The following is an 18083-nucleotide window of genomic DNA, read 5'->3' as shown; positions in this document are numbered from 1 at the left end:
TTGTTTTCTTTGGTTTCTTGCCAATGCTTCCTCAGTTTTTATTATCATCAGTGCCCTGGGGCCAGATTCTCACGCAATCAAAGTTCACTCCATCAATGTAATGTTTTTATATCTGTGACTTCATAAATTTTCTATTTTCTGAATTTTTGTTTTCTCATTTTTTCAAAGCAAATTTACCACAGACACAAAACATTGAAACTTACAAACGAAAATGTTCAATCGATCGGTGCGTATACGCTCGAAATTTTGCAACGATTTTTTGTAAATGCAGAAACAGTGCTTTAGGAGTAAATGGACAAAACCGATGAAGTTGAACTTCGATTGCGTGTGAATCAGGCCGTAATATTATCCATCCCAGTTTTGTCTTTCATTCATGGGTAAAGGAATAAGAGTGGGAATGCGCAGCAGTAGGACATGCATGTTATTAAAAATCTATCCTTTTATTCATAAAAATATAAAACATATTTTTTATTTTATTTATATAACACAATATGTTTTGTCTCGTGCTTTCAATGTCAAATACTGTAAAGTGGGATAAGGACAAAACTAAACAAAAACACAAAAAAAATGATTTAACTTTTATATTTTACATATTTACAAAGAAACATTATAAAATCTTAATAACAATAATAATTGACACTTAGGTAACAATCAAAAACACTTATTTCGAATAGTCAAAATACAAGTTTTATTTTTGACACTTAGGTAACAATAAAAAACACTTATTTCGAATAGTCAAAATACAAGTTTTATTTTTGACACTTAGGTAACAATAAAAAACACTTATTTCGAATAGTCAAAATACAAGTTTTATTTTAAGTTAAAGATTTTAGGTACCAACAATAACTGACGACACTTGCAATCTGTCAAGAAAGTGGAGAAATCGTATTTTTGACAAATAGAATGGTTAAGATTGATTGGTCTTAGAGTTGCCAACCAACAGAAGAAAAAAAATTTCTTCACTTTCTCTACAGGCTCTTTGAAACATAAAACAATATCCATTAAAAAAAAGTTATACTTTTGTCTTTTTTGTGTATACATTTTAATCTAAACTTAAAGGCGGACTAGGATCAAAATCTTCCGCGAAATGATCAACACTATCATTTTCATCTATGGCAACATTATTAAAATTTAATTTAACTGGATTAACAGCTTTTTTCAAAGACCTATGCACTGAGAACACTGGACTACAACTTAATTCATGTCCCATATTTTCGGGTAACATTTTTTCACTGGCAACTGGAGTTGTGGCAACACAGGAATTCAAAAGGGGGCTTTTGAAAGATTTCGTAGCGTTTTTAGATTTGTTTATTATGTTTATTGGGCTCAGAGGCGGTGGTTCGCCGTACATTTCCAATTTTGATATTCGTTCGTTAATTCTTTTTTTCCTTAATAACGACTTTGGGGACAATTCTTGCGGCTCTGTTTGTTTAAAAGTAGACTCAAAATCTAGACCGGACAAACTGAACTCGTCATTTTTAATTCTAGCCAAAGGAGATTCGATATAAACTTTATTTTTCGTTAAATCATGATTATGAAACCTATATGGAGAAATCTTTTCATTGGAAACATTTTTCAACAAATTATTTTTCACAACCAAACAGTTGTCAATAAAATCTTCATTTTTCAATACTTTCTTGGACAATTCATCAATTAATTTCCTAGCGTCAACACTTTTAGGTGTTTTAGTGAAATACGTGAACTCCGTCGCGCGGTATTGGGGAATATTTTTCCTAGTGTTGCCAGCTCTTTTCTGTAAATTAACACAAGCTACTATTTGCCCCGTATCTAAGACATTCTCGAAGCCGAACTTTTTAATTCCGCCCCAGAAATTTACGCAAACAATATTCTTCTCTTCGTCTGTCAGGTAGACGTTTTGAAATTGGTCAATCGATTTGAAATCGCTATGCGATGGTTCGATTTGGATGACCATACCGATGGTATCGATTTCGTTGTAATCGGTTGTCATATTTGGATTTTTGACAATGTCTTTAATGAGATAGCAAGTTCGACATAACGATTTTATGTATGGTTGTATGTATTCTTGTGTTTTAATGTTTACTTGTTTGAATAATGTTTGTCTGCCTGCTGATAATTGGAGTTCTGAATATCTGAAAATATAAATAACTGCATAAGCAAAAAATACAGAACATAAAATTACGTAGATTTTTTTTTGTTTCATTTTAATATTATTATTTAAGAGTATTGAAATTTCGAAACTTCCACGCGTTAACCGATTTCAAATCAAAGTCAAAGCTTAAAAGTCAAGTTAATATTTTAAATTGCATTGTATTTTTCTAAAAGCTACAAACTACTGGCATTTCGGAACGACCAAGCCTGCCGAGAAGGAATACCGAAAGAACTCATGAACAGTGTTGGTCCCTATCATGCCAGGATTAACATTTACTTTCTTACATATTGCTTTTTCTATCAGTATAACAAAGTGGTATATCAAAATAAAATACAAAAAAGCATGACTGACATCGAGTGCCGATAAATATATATATACATATATATATACAAGACCTACATTTGTTAATTGACGTCCTTGGAGAAAAGGCTGCGGTGTCGTTTGTTGCGCCGCTTCTTCTTCTTCACCTGCGCTTTGGAAGCCGGCGGTAGACTTAGTTTTAAACATTTTTTGACGTCAATATAAATAAATTAATTAAATTAAAATATTTATTTTCGGACAATATGAATCCATTGTGTTAGTAATATGTAAGTGATTAAAGTATATTATTAAATAAAGAATATTGAATATATGTTTTGCAACATCATTAAATAAACCATAATGGGAAGTTTGTAATTTTTAATAAAGAACTTTTGAATTCAAATTCAAATTAGAATCATTTATTCAGAAATTAGACCTTCACATGCGCTTTTTCACTTAAATTTTTATATTAAATAGTAATTTCTCAAACTACAAACTACTGGCATTTCGGAACGACCACTGATGAGAAGAAATGCCGAAAGAAACTCATTCAAACAGTGTTGGTCCCTATCATGCCAGATCGGCTTACCATTATTGTTTCTTGCAATTTTTTTTTCTAATAATTATCAAAGTACATAGTCAAAAAGTATACCGTAGAGACGTAAAATGCAATTAACCAAACGAAATATATGCCAGTATCACATACATAAATAAATATATAAATATATATTAGGACAAATCACACAGATTGAGCTAGCCCCAAAGTAAGTTCGAGACTTGTGTTATGGGATACTAACTCAACGATACTATATTTTATAACAAATACATATATAGATAAACATCCAAGACCCGGGCCAATCAGAAAAAGATCATTTTCCATCATGACCCGACCGGGGCTCGAACCCGGGACCTCGCGGTTCAGAGGCAAGCACTTTACCACTGCGCCACCGAGCTCGTCAAATACAATTATATCTCACCTTATAGCTGTGGGAACGACATTTAGAATCTCGATTGAAGCGCCCTCTGTGATTAGTTCAGATACAGCATCGTTGGGCTTCCATATCGACAGCAGAGCTGAAAATAAAATATAGGTAATTTTATTTTATTTGAATGGAAGATTATCGGCTAAACAGATAAATGCAATAACAAAAATAGCAACTCACTAGCGTCAGCACTTTTAGGTGTCACTTATAGATTATTCAAACAATAATAAAATCCACATATTAAATAAACTTAGACAGACACACACTTATACTAAAAGAAATATAAAGAAGAACAACCAACTAAAATTCTTTTTGTTATCAATTCTGTGAGTAGACTTCACGATCCACTAGCGCCATCTGTGTCCGTACTTGCGACTTTCGTTATCAACATCTCACAATCCATCGAGTCGATTCGCAGTGAGACGCAGCGAACCAAACACATTTATTCATTTATATATAGACACATACAGATTAACAGACATAGCATCTAAAACACCTGCATGCTAGTCAACACAAAATTCGATCGAATCGAATCCGAGTGATGATTATATTATATATATATATAATATAATCAGCACTCTGATCACAATCATAACCTGTTTTGATATACCTTTTGACTATGTACATTATGTACTTTTATATATTATTAGAAAAAAAAACATTGTAAGACAACACATATAATAAAACTGTATGTGCTCTATGTCTGTGAATCTTCATGATTCAATTTTACTTGCTAATACTTATATATAAAAATACTGGGTATCGCGGCGTCACAGCCACCTCCAGTCATACCTTTATGAGCCCCCCCGCTGCGGAGCCCAGCGACCCTGACCTTCACCAGCGGCACCACACTCCTGCCGACCGTTGACACTCTACTACGAATCTTGTCTTGTATATCCTGCAATATCCTGTCCCTCTTTGATGATGTATAGGCTTCGAGGAGGCGCTTTTGTGAGTCTGTCAGGTTCGCCTACAAAATAGATAGATAAATCTTTAATCATTATTAAAGATTTATCTATTATATAATAAAAATAATATATTTCACTGGTATATCCGCGGGGTTTGGCAGGAGATCCACACACAACATCAAAACTCTCCAAAGAGCCTCTACGTGATGAATCCATCCCCACGCAAGCCTCTCAAAGGACCGGACTTAGTGCCGTGAATTTAAATGGAGAAACATAAAAATAATAAAATCTTTATTTACTCCACAAGTAAAGGAACAATATAACATATAATATATAACAAACTTTATCATTACATAGTATAAAACAAAGTCGCATCCCGCCCGCATGTATGCTTAGATCTTTAAAACTTTTTTTGATTATGATTAGACGTAGGATATTTTAAATAGATAGTGAGAAAGAGAAAGAAGAATTCAGACAGCGTGAAAAGACTTTTTAGACTATGTAGTGAAGTGATATCAAAAATCAAATCCTTTTTTTAGAAATTAGGCCTTCGCAGACACTTTTTCACGTCATATTCTAAATCTATACTAATATATATAAAGAGAAAAGATTTATATTTTTATATGTAATGAATAAACTCAAAAACTATTGGGCCGATATTGATCAAATTTAGCACAGAGACAGACGAAACCTTAAGGATTTTGTTTAGTGGGATGATAGCATAGCTCTCCATTTAAATTTGCATACCCGTGGACGGTGAAACATGTAGGATTAAGTTTTTCTTTTAACACCACATTGTAACAAAATGTAAACTCATGTTTTTGCAAATAAATAATCTTTAGTCTTTGTCTTTTTAATTATGGTTTTACACGAACGAAGTCGGGGTGGGGCCGCTAGTTAAATAATATTCACCAAAGCTACTACTAGCATTTCAGACTATCCTATTACTTGACGACCTCGGTGGCGCAGTGGTAAAGTTCTTGCCTCTGAACCGAGAGGTCCCGGGTTCGAACCCCGGTCGGGTCATGATGGAAAATGATCTTTTTCTGATTGGCCCGGGTCTTGGATGTTTATCTATATATGTATTCGTTAAAAAATATAGTATCGTTGAGTTAGTATCCCATGACACAAGTTTAGAACTTACTTTGGGGCTAGCACAATCTGTGTGATTTGTCCTAAATATTTATTTAGTTATTTATTTACCATAAACTGTGATGGTTCCTTGCTAATTTTCAACATCCTCGCTATTTGAGAACCGCTGTCTAGCGAACGCTTGCCAACATCAAAATCTTCCGTATCTGGCGATTCCTGAAAATATTGAAAACTAGCTTTTACCGACTTGACTTCGACCGCGTATATTTCCCACGGGAACAGCTAAGTATTTCTCCGGCATGAAAGGTACCCTATGTCCTTCTCCACACTTCAAACTACATGCAAAATATTGAGTAGATAGAGCGTAGATGTAACAAACTTACTTCCGTATTTACAATATTAGTTAGTACTAGCTGATGCCCGCGGCTTCGTACAATGCGGGTCGAACAATTTTTGTTTTTTTTTTTTTTTTTTCAATTATTAAAATAACAAAAAAAGTTTCAAATCCGTCCAGTACTTCCGAAGATTATAGCGTGTACAAACAGACGGACATACAGACAAACTGACAGTTTTTTTTTTCAAATTCTTACTCTGTTGCTGTGACTCTATCGCCTAATTTTATTTTTATCTAAATTTATTCAATGTGCAAAAATTTTTCTAACGTTTTATTTTTTGTACTGATTTATTTATTTGTCTTACCACATCAGAAATCTCTTTCTCCACTTCTTCGTATACTTTCTCCACGAGCGCCTGTCTTTCTGCTTCATACTTCATTTGGTGAATATGTTCTAAGCGTTCTGAGCGGGTCACTGTGTCAAAAATAAAATGTATTTTTATTTTTCACAGTGGGTCACTGTGGCTCAATCGTTTTTTCGTCACACTACAATGTGATGACGAAATAAATATCCAAACATCTTACTAAACACTCGTTGTTCGCCACGAACTTAGACCTCACGAACACAAGAAATTTTTGATTAGTTTTTACAAAATTGTGATTATTTCAAAAACTACTGAACCGATATTGATGCCCCCCACGAACTTAAAAATTCCATTGACAGACCCTACATATAATACCTTTGAAATTTCATCAAAATCTGAACTTTCATGAATCTCTAACGGTTCGAAAGTTATCGCGTTACAAATTAACAAACATATATACATACAAAAATATATATTTTTGCCCCAAGTAGAATGTTAGACCGCTTCGCTCGCTCGGTCAATTAAAGTCTGATTCTTGTCTTTAATGACCCAAGGTCACACAGCCAACCGCGATCGGAGCTTCTAGTATAACGCCAGCTGCACACTGTCGAATATTGCGTAGTGAGTACGAGTGCTTTTATTTACCGCAATGGAAAACCAGCGATGTATACCAAAATCAAACATACCAGTGCTGCCATCTTCAAACTTCTCAACATATAGCGCTGGATATACCCTCGTAACGACCACCCGTAGCTTCGCCACTTTCCCGCCATCGGGTTTGACATCAGACAGATGAGACAAGATGGCGCCGTCGCCATGGTAACCGAGGCGGGAATCCCAGCGTGCGCGACGCGTTGAGTTGCCGAATATCTTTAGGCGAACTAAAGATGTGTCCTGTAGGCGAAGCCCCAAAATTCTTGTTATAGACCGTTTTTCACCTAAAGCCATTTACCTATTGCTCAGTCGCGTTCCGCCATTTTGACCTCCGTCGACTCGACACACAACTTATTTGACACAACACACAAACACGAACACAAATATGAAGTTTCGGCGTGCGTGAATCAAATTCACTTCTTCACGTCATATTCTAAATTAAATAATATTTACCAAAGCTACAAACTACTAGCATTTCGGCACGACCGCCGCTGAGAAGAAATGCCGAAAGAAACTCATTCAAACAGTGTTGGTCCCTATCATGCCAGATCGGCTTACCATTATTGTTTCTTGCAATTTTTTTTCAAAAAGTATGTATCATTTTTTATTAGTAATATAACAATGTAAGTACACGATAAGAGTAAATGGTCAAAAAAATATTATGATTGTGATCGAGTGCTGATGAAAGGAGAAAAAAGTATAATTAACCAAACGAAAAACCTTTTACTACGAGATTTTTGAGAGTTTAATCATAACCTGTAGAAAACAACGGGAGCCACAACGTGCTGCGTCGTCGCAACGGAGCACGACAGAGCAATGGGGTATAGTTATTACTCTTTAAAAAAGCACAAATAAAAACCAGCGAAAGTCGAGAGCTGGAGAGTGGCAGAGGCTACTTTTTGCTGCGAGCGAAGCCGCGATCATCAGTTATTAATATATAGGTAACTAGCTGCGCCCCGGAGCTTCGTTTTCGTGGGGATTTCGGGATAAAAAGTACCCTACGTGTTCCTCCAGGTTATATTCTACCCGTGTACCAAATTTCATAACAATCCGTCCAGTAGATTTCGCGTGAAACAGTAACAAACATACACACATCCTCCACATCCCCACAAACTTTCGCATTTATAATATTTAGTAGGATAACTTTATGCCTCACCTCCCACGGCGCTACTCCTTGCTCACAATTCATCAACTCAGCTCCGTTTGTGATGATTTTTGTTCCAATTCTTATTTTACCATCGTTGACGTATTTCACCAACATCTTGTCTAAACACGCCCTAATGCTGTACCAACCGTCTGTCAAGAGTAGCTCCGTTTGGTTGGCACCACTGAAATAAATAAATATTAATTAGTTCAGGTATACAAAGAAAGTGAAGAAAACAGATTTTTTGATGATATATATATTTTGCTATTGCAATACCAAATAGGATGGTCAAGATTGGCTGATAAACATCTAGTGTTGCCAGCGAACAGGAGACAAGCGCCCTCGTTTAGTTTCTTCACAGGCTTTCTTCTTTCTTGACAGACGGTAAACACAGGGTTACTGGTATCAAAAGCAAAACCTCCTAAAGACTACTTGGGTACATCAAAACAAGCAACTTTTATTCTACGACTTTTCGGTATTCGTAGTTTTTTTTTTTCATAAAAAAAAATACAATCTTGTGATTCTACACATGTTAACTCTATGTAATAGCCGAGCAACGCGAGACAGTACAGTAGCGTTATGTAGCGGAATCGAACATAGAGTTAACGTTTTATGGAAACGATATTAAAAAGGAAACTTTTTGTATTTATCACGTTTAGACAAAAGTCGTAGAACAAAAGATGTTAGTCTCTATGTAGCTTATGCGCCTTTGGAAGGTTATGCGTTAGACACCAGTAACCATGTATAATTACGATATTTTAAACATTTAATAAGGGCAAATGAAATTGGCAAAAAAAAAAAAAAAATATTACTAACCTTTTTTCTTTACCATAATTATAAACATCTTGTACACACAAAATCAATGGTTTAGATGCAACATCGTCCCTCTCTAAGATTTTTCTCAAAGCCGGCCTTTCAGCATTGTACAATTCTCTAAAATATCTATACTTCAGTTGAGCCAAGACATTTTTCGCTGTACACAACCCTGACATAGTTTTGGGAAATTTTATTTCGTAACTCAACAATTTCCATAGTATTAATTTGTAATGGTTCTCGAACCATCCATCTGGGAGTATTTTTTTATTGACTACTTTCATAAATTGCATTTTCAACATGTCTATACACAATTTTGTATCGGATATATCATTTCTTTTGCCCGTAAACTCAAAATCGTCTATTTTTATATTGTCTAGATTTAAATCTGTTGTAATTTCAGATATATTCATACTATTTTCAAGTTTTTCTAAATCTTTCAATGTATATAATTTGTTTTTCTTATAATCATTTTCATATGTTTCAATTTTTTTAATTAAATGTTCTTGTGTTGGTTGTATGCTGTCTTTTCTGTATGGCGTTGTGAATTTACGCTTTTTAGCTTTAGGACAAGACAGAATGGGACTTCCAGATCTTTTTGATTTGTTTTCTGGTGATCTAAAATCTTCCGTGTTCAATGATTCATCGAAATTCTTTATTACTTGTGTGTCTATTAGTCTATCTATGTTGTAATCATGTTCAGTTTTATCGACATTAGAATCATGTGTATTTAATTTTATATTTGTGTCTACATTGAGATTTTTGTTTTCATTTTTATCAAATTTAATGAATATTTTTTTAGAATTTAATAAAACTTCTTCAGATATTTCGATGTTATTATTGTTAGCAGTTTTAAAACTAAAAGTCGGATAGCTGGCATCTTTTCTACGTTCATTTTTTGTCACGTCGTTAAGTACTTGTCTTCCTCTACTCAATGCATCTTCAGAAATCACGACGTTCTTGTCACTTGCAGTTTTAAAACCCTTAAAACCTGTTTGTTTGCTATTTTCTAAAAGATCGAACTCATTTTCTTTACAGTTCAGATCTTGGAATGTCTTTCGGCTTTTTGTTAAAGCTTCAGCGGATATTTTAACTTTTTTATTACCAGCTGTTTGAAATCCGCCAAAATTTGAAGTTTCATCAACATAATTTTTATTATTTAATTGTGGTTTTATATTCAGTGCAACATTAACATCCTTTTGTGCTTCTTCAAATAACTTTTTGCTTTTAGCTAATGCTTCTTTTGATACTGTAACTTCTTTGTTACTAGCTGTCTGAAATCCTACAAATACTGGATTTGTACTATTATCCACAACTTTAAATTCAGTATCTTCAATTATATCCATATCTTGAAATATCATTTTACTTCTCTCCAAAGCTGCACCTGATATTTTAACATTTTTATTGCTAGCAGTTTTAAAACCGGCAAAACTTGTGACTTTATCTTTACTTTCACATTCAAAATCAAAGTTGCTTATTACTGGTTTATCGATAGTGTTTTCTATCGATAGCTCCATATCATTAAATAGTTTTCTACTTTTGGCTAATGCATCTGCATTAATTTTTACTTCTTTATTGCTATCCGTTTGAAAGCCTTTGAAAGGTTTCGTGTTAAAAGTTCTTGATTCGTCTGATTCGTCATTATCTTTTTCCAAATTATCAAAAATCTTTCTACTTTTAGCTAATGCTTCAGTCGAAATGTTTACTTTTTTATTACTTGCCGTTTGGAAACCATGAAATGATATTGTTTCTGTCACTTCATTTGAATCTTGTAGTATGTTTTTCTCTGTTGCCAACACGGCATGTGGTATTTGTACTTTATTGTTATCAGCATCAAGATTTTCAACTGAAATGTCATTTAATATACCTTGGTAAACAATTTTGCTTTTAACGATAGCATTGTTGGAAATTTTAACTGGTTTATTACTAGCTGTTTGAAATCCTGTAAATTTGTTATTGATATAAATGTTTTCTTCAATTTTCAATTCATTCTCCATTTCTAAATTGACATTACATTTTATGGCATCAGATGACTGAAAGTTCTGATGTAAGTTCCCACTCATATCTTGAATTAATTTTGTACCACGCTTTTGTCTAGTATCTGGTATATCGTCTAAGTCTTTAAAGATATTTTTCGTTCTTGCCAACGCTGCTTCAGATATAGATATTTTATTGTTATTTGCAGTTTTAAAACCAACAAAACATTCTTTGCTTGTTGACGGTTGATAAATATCTTTCAATACAGTAGTGTTGCTATCATTTTTATTTTGGATTGAGTTTTTTATTTCAAAGACTTCAATATCTTGAAATATATCTTTAGATTTTGCTACAGCACTTTCAGAAACTTTAATCTCTTTGTTGCTAGCAGTTTTAAAACCTACAAAACCTGTGTAACGATCTTCTGATAGATTGTTTTTGTTATCGGTACTATTATTTATGCTATCAATATTGGAAATATCTATATCTTGAAATACATTTTTCGTTCTAGCAAGGGCTTCATCAGAAATGCTTATAATTTTATTGCTAGCTGTTTTAAAGCCAACATTAGGGTGTTTTGTAAAGTTGTTATCTTCTTTACAAGATGCTTCATAATCAGTTCTCACATTTTTTTCAGACATATTTTGGAAGTCGATATCATCAAAAATCTTCTTTGATTTTAAAAGAGCAATGTCAGAAATTTTAATACTCTTATTACTTGCAGTTTTGAAACCTTCAAAGTTACAGTTTTTATTTTCATTAAAGGACATTTCATCTTCAAATTCCTGTAAAATGTCTTCGTCTATTTTAGGAATATCTGTTTCGTGTACTTCTTTTTCAATAGCTACATTCCTGCATTTATCTTTTTCTAAACTGTATTTTATTCTCTTATGACAAGGTTCAATTCCAGATGGCAAGTTTTTGTCACAGTAATCGTTGTCCAAATCTATGTCTTGAAAAACTCTTTTACATCTTGACATTGCTTTTTCAGATAAATTGATATTTTTATTACTTGCAGTTTTAAATCCATCAAATTTACTGCTAAATTGAAATAAATCTTTAGTAAGTTCATTTTTGTCAATATCACTGAATAATGTTTTCGCTTTTTCTATATTTTCATTCAATATATCTATGGGTTTTCCATTGGCAGTTTTAAATCCAACTAATTCAGTGTCACTAGCCCTTGTCGTATCGAAATCTAAATCTTCTGATTTTTTCAGATGAACATCTGTGCCACCGGTGTTTTTGAAATTATCATCATGACATGGATCAGATATTGATTTAGGGTTCATATCACATTTTTCCACTAAGTCTTTTAAAGTAGAAACTTTGATATCTTTTTCATCATCTAAAAAACTTTTAGCCTTAGAGAAAGAGACAGATGATACTTGGATTGACTTATTACTAGCTGTTTGAAAACCCACATACATATTTGTTTCAAGAACATCTGAATGATCATAAAATGATGTTTCTAAGGAACATGTGAATGGTAAATCTTTTAGTTCTGTTGGGTTTATATCAAGTTCTTCATCACTACTAAATAGAATTTCATCTGCCAAATTTTTAGAATCAATTTCTTGTTCATTCTTCATTGTTGTTATTCTTCTTTTCTGTTCTTTATACATGTCTGTATATTGCTGACTTTGTTTATTTTTTTTTCCGTAGTTTTTCTTATTAACATCAAAAAAGTCAACAGCTGTTGCTTCTAACTTGTTTGATGCAAAGTCTTGTTTTTCTATGCCTGACTTTGGTGTTTTTGATATTTTCAGAATCGGACTATGCTTTTCCTCTGTTCTAAATTCTGGTTCTGTTTCAAAATCTGTCTGTAAAATCAATTCTCTACCTAATATTTGTGAATTGATTAAATGTTTAACTGTGTCTATGTCATTGTTCTCCTCAATAATAGGAACAGCAAATTTTTCAAACTTTTCAAACAAATCAAGGTTATACACTAAAGGAGAGGTGTTTGTTGATTTGTTTCCATTATTAATTTTAATAATGGGGCTAGGACTTATATCTACATCAGAAAAAACGTCTTGTATATTTATATTCTGTTCCACTTGCATACACTCATCAAGTAAAGCAGTACAATTATCATCTAATGATATTTTATTAACAGACAGATCATCTTTGATTATATTTACATCATTCTCATGGGTTACAAGTACTGAATGGCCATTTTGTATATTATCATCAATACCACAATTTCTATCATTATTTAAGTTTTCTAAGGGATTCTCGTTATCTTTATTAGTTGAATTACTTTCAATGATATTTTCAGGTAGTTTAAGTTTGTCATTTACATTATCTATATTTGAATCATCAAAAGATGTCTCAAATTCTTGTGTAATCCCTTTATGAGAATTCATAGCTTCCACATCTTCTATAACACTCATTAATTGTGTATCTAACACAAATTGTGTTTCAAATTTAGCTGACTTTTTCTGCCGTACCTAGAAAAACAATTTTAGCCGTAGGTATATAAAATTATATCCACAAGGAAAAGTTAATTTACATGGAAATTAATGTCTTAATACATATATCATAGTAGCTATTATGAAAAATCTCAACACCAAGCAAATTATTGATAATGGTTATAGTGGTTCTGAGCAAGTTGCTTCTTCATAATCATATTTTCTTAGTAGTGACACCCCATAGGATGTGTTACAGGTTAAATTAACGGCAGCAATTTTTGGAAAATGAAGTTAATTATAGATACAGTCTCGAGTTTTGTGACAGCCCCACCTGTATCGTCAATGCTGGTGGCTGTTTCTCCTTTAGAGAAGTGTTTGAACAGCTGTATGAATCTCATCAAATTGGGCTTCTAGTCTGTATTTTGATTTTCAATTCAATTTGATTCAATTCAATTCTTTTATTTCGTGAACACAGGTTACATAATAGGTATAATACATTGGAATGAGCTTCTCTATGTCCCCCCATAAGGCATATGTAGTACTTTCAGCAGCACCTCAACCTCTGTTGAGATTATGATGAAATTCCATGCATTCTTACATATTATAACAAACCTATGCTACATCTGTTGGTCTGTTCACGAAAACTCAAAAACTACTGCACAGATTATCTTGTAGTTTTCACCAAAAGATGTTTAGGTTTACAATTTATTGTATTTTTACACGAGGGAAGCCGGCATGGGCCGCTAGTATAGAATAAACTATGAAATTAATTTACTAGACAAATAATGCGATATTAAAATGTCGTGCTAACCTCTAATATTACTGACTACTTTAAATACTTATTTATATATCTTATATTAACAATACTACTATTCACTAGCATATAAAGAGACTATTTCGTCAATTATTATTTAACTATGTAAAAAATTACATACCTCAGGTGACTGTATCAAATTTACAGGTAAAAAGCTTTTCGTTTTGTATTTTGCCAGGTCTTTGTTAACATTTTTACTTTTCACCACACAATCTGCATTCTGTATGGCTTTTATTTGGGCGGAAATATGACGAATGATATCCTTAGGGCAATCATTGTGAACACAAGACTTATTTTCATTGTAACTGGAATTATAGAGCCTTATAGACCTTCTAGCCTTCTGCTGTTCCAATATTTCCTCGAATTTTTCAACTAAATCAGAGTTCTTATGCATTTTAGTTAGTGTAATCCTTCAAAAGTACTGATCACAATTTGTGCATTGCGTGAAATATTCAGAAAATTATTTCAGCGGGAATCAAAGTTGGTTTACTTTCTTTCAAAAAGACAAACAAAATAAATACAAATGAATGAATGACAGGAAATGGACGGCTGTCACTGTCAAAGTTTCTCCTTTTTTTTCCGTAGTTGTACCTACCTTTATAAATCATATATAATCATTATTTATTCAGAAACGCTTTCACATCTTTTTTACGTCATATTCTAAATGAAATAATATTTATAAAAGCAACAAACTACTAGCTAACTAAAACCGGCGCTGAACCGCCGTTTTTCGCTACATCGGTTGTTTCGAACTGGTTTACTACCTACCGGAGCAAACATTCTTGCTTGAATTTCTGAACGCAAGCTTCATCACGGAACGGAACGGCTGGAAGGACATTTCTCGAAAAACATTGATTCACATCGAAAACATCATTCTTCTTGTAAATCACTTACAAAAGTATAATAATTTACATCCAAAATGGTAAGAATATGGTTATATACTATAATAAATGTGTAATTGTGTTATAAAAAATGGCGGTATCTTAGGTTATATTGTTTTCAGTCGCACACGATTTTGCTGGTTCAACCCGGTCCAAGGCCCGAAACCAGGACATATTCGGACTACGAAAGTGTGAATGATTGTATGGAGGGTGTTTGCAAGATCTATGAAGAACATCTGAAAAGAAGAAATCCAAATACACCCACTATAACCTATGACATATCACAACTATTCGACTTTGTTGATCAGGTAAAGTATCGTTGTATATATTATGTGTTTTTGCTATCGCTAATGTGGCGTGTGATTCCACCCTAGAATAGGACCACTTATGGATGTTGTACGAGGCCCAGGGAGGGTTGAGGTCAGGCAGGCGGGTGGTTGTAAAATCAAAGCTGAATAAAAATAGTTTTTATACGCCAATTTCAATTTAAGCTTGACGACGTCACAGTCTTGGTAGTAACCAGGAACCTGATGAAAGAGAGATCTAGAGAATAAATAAAATTGTCACTAGGGATTCCAACTGGATTTTTAATTTAGTACCTAGTATTTAGTGATAGATAGTGTTTAAAATATTAGTCTGGATACACAATATGGATTATAATGATATATGTATGCAATATATGGATTTCCTTTTCAGTTGGCGGATCTTAGCTGCTTAGTATACCAAAAGTCGACAAACACTTATGCTCCATACAATAAGGACTGGATAAAGGAGAAAATATATGTATTACTACGCCAGGCGGCAGGGCAAAGCGATTAGGTTTAATCTTTTCCTATTTCTTATTCATAAAAAAGATTAAGAATACTTTCAAGCTAAAGTATATTTTGTCAATATTCCACTTTACAAAATTCGGCATTGACAGAATGAGACAAAACATACTTTAGTTTATAGTATGCTCTTTTTTATGAATAACAAAGTATGTAATTAATTACTTCTACTGTTAGTATATAAGGTCCAAATTCAACTGAAATCCATCTTAAAATAAGGTAAATCCCTTTTTTGATGCCAGAACATTAATTTTTTTATTCAAAATCTTGACTGTTGAATGTTGATGAGATATTTTTACTTGGACCCTGAGTTGAAATTTCTACGCCCTATACTTTGAAGGCTTATTTTAGTTCATCGTATTGGACCTTAATGTGTTTGTAATTTTGAACATAAAATTCTTATGTTTTTTCTTTCACTTTTATCCGCACTGAAAATAGCGTTTAGCACAACCCGTGAAGATGTAGGTAATAACGGAGCAAGCACACCCAAAAACTTTTTGGTACTATGTATGTACATGGTTCCATAAAGTTTTGTATGAATGTAAACGCATGAATGAAAAAGTTTTGTATGAATGTAATGTTATACCCTGTATGTACAGGGTCTGGGGTATTAGTAATCTGTGCCAGGGTGTAACATTACCTCCGACATTGCCGAAATCCACGTAATCTCCCCATTAATATGAACACTTTTCCCTGAGAAACCGTGCCTGGGAAATCAGTAGTTCCCGAGATAATGAGGTACAAAGTTGAATTGAAAATTTTCATTTTGTACAGATTTGAATAATTTATCATGTAACCGTCATTTCATCCAAAGAAATCTCATTAAAGAATTCCCTATACTAACGCTAAAGTTGAAAACATTCAATGAACAGTTCCCATCATATCGCCCCAAACTCACGGCTCACAGCTCACTGCTGGTTCGCTGGTTGACACTGATGCCGCGCGATGTTCGCTGTACTGATTTTTATTATTTTTCCCAGTCAAATTTTTACTCTGAAGTGACTTTTATTGGGATAGCCTATGCATACCTAACGGATATGTCGAAGGTAGTGTTACATCCTGTATGTTTCATCTGTATTGTGGGGAGGTACTTATGTATAATGTGTAGTCATCATATAGTTGGGTGGTTCGCAGAGCGTTTCGACCGCTGCGGCTGCGCGGTCATTACAATCCGTCAATTTTCTTGAGGAAGGAATCTTTTCCAAAATCAATCATCCGTAAAATTGCCATTACTATAGTACAGAGTAATTAATGTAAAGTCATATAGTAAAACTCATATTTGTCTGTCTTTAAAAATTGTAATGACAGCGCGACCGCAGCATTCGCAACGCTCTGCGAACCACCCAGTTATAGCTTTCAGAGGTCGGGCTACAAATAAATAGTTGGCAATACATTTACTTTAGATCCATAAGTACTCCCTCCAGTATTACCTGAAGCTTCACGGTACAATCTGACTTAATGTTGTAAAACAACTGGCAATATTCAAATAGATAGTGTTAAAGTTTCCAAATAAAGAGAAATATAACTTTTATAAAGAAGTTGACTATCAAAAATATGCTTTAAGACCCGGTGCAGACCGTATCTGTGTGCATGCATGCATGCATAAGTGTTGTATGGAGTTGTATTGTAATAAATGCAATATTATGCATCAGACACGATTCCATACAATAAATGTCATTGTCATTTTATATTGGCCTTCTATCGCCATCACCAAATCCATGTTTTTCATGTTATGGTACAAATGAAACTCATAATTGTATTAAATATATTAATATTCGTTTTTAAAGTAAAGGATAATTAAATATACTATTTCATTTAGCTAGGATCAGAAATCACCTACCATGTATCTGGTGAGGGCATAAATAGACACAAATTTCAGAACATCCCTTTGCAGAGGAGATCCTACTATTATAAATGCTAAAGTTTGTGATGACGTATATATTTGTTACTCTTTCACGCAAAATCTACTAGATGGATTGTTATGAATTACCTTAAACTGTCAATGGCATCGATATCTCAATTTGTTGTTAATTTTCCTGCCCACTGTAAAGACGAATATTAATCATCTATCAATGTTTTTGTGATTTTTGTTGTATTGGATAAAGTAAGATTTATTTTTCTTTTAGACAACAAATTAATTATAGACATAAGTTTATAAGTAAGTCATTACGTTTAGTAATAAAACTCTTGTGATTATTATTGTTTTTCATTGACGAACCGCCACTTGTCTCCGGTGAAGGTAAACATTTCAAATTCACTAGTGTGCAGATTACATGCCACACTAAACGCGGTAGTCGTAAGGCATGACAGATGTCTTTAGGCGACTTGAATAAATTCTGACACCACTGTACACTATATGAGCAATTAACTTACTTGAATATAAGAATATAGACTATCGATTCGTCATTTATGCAGCTTTAGCTGTAGAGGATGGGTAGAGATTTAA

The 18083-nt window shown here is 33.4% G+C and overlaps 2 protein-coding genes across 2 annotated transcripts; one reads left to right on the top strand and one right to left on the bottom strand.

The window, feature by feature from the left end:
* Nucleotides 1-911: 911 nt before the first annotated feature.
* Nucleotides 912-14461, bottom strand: Brca2 (BRCA2, DNA repair associated). Its single transcript, XM_053765890.2, has 9 exons — nt 14051-14461; nt 8728-13154; nt 7924-8095; nt 6800-7007; nt 6114-6223; nt 5526-5630; nt 4207-4384; nt 3409-3505; nt 912-2111 (listed from the first exon to the last, which is right to left on the bottom strand). Exons 1-9 carry the CDS (start codon nt 14321-14323, stop codon nt 1043-1045), a joined length of 6639 nt encoding a protein of 2212 aa, XP_053621865.1. The 5' UTR covers nt 14324-14461; the 3' UTR covers nt 912-1042.
* A 248-nt stretch (nt 14462-14709) lies between these two features.
* e(r) (enhancer of rudimentary) lies at nt 14710-17833 on the top strand. The gene is made up of 3 exons (XM_053765891.2): nt 14710-14851; nt 14933-15118; nt 15507-17833. The coding sequence occupies exons 1-3, from the start codon at nt 14849-14851 to the stop codon at nt 15627-15629; spliced, it is 312 nt and encodes a 103-aa protein (XP_053621866.1). The 5' UTR covers nt 14710-14848; the 3' UTR covers nt 15630-17833.
* The last annotated feature ends 250 nt before the right edge of the window (nt 17834-18083 follow it).

This window comes from Plodia interpunctella, chromosome 28 (assembly GCF_027563975.2).
Source record: "Plodia interpunctella isolate USDA-ARS_2022_Savannah chromosome 28, ilPloInte3.2, whole genome shotgun sequence".
NCBI classification, from domain to species: domain Eukaryota; kingdom Metazoa; phylum Arthropoda; class Insecta; order Lepidoptera; family Pyralidae; genus Plodia; species Plodia interpunctella.
Note: the sequence above shows the minus strand (reverse complement) of the source record. Positions and strands in the feature narration are given on the sequence as shown.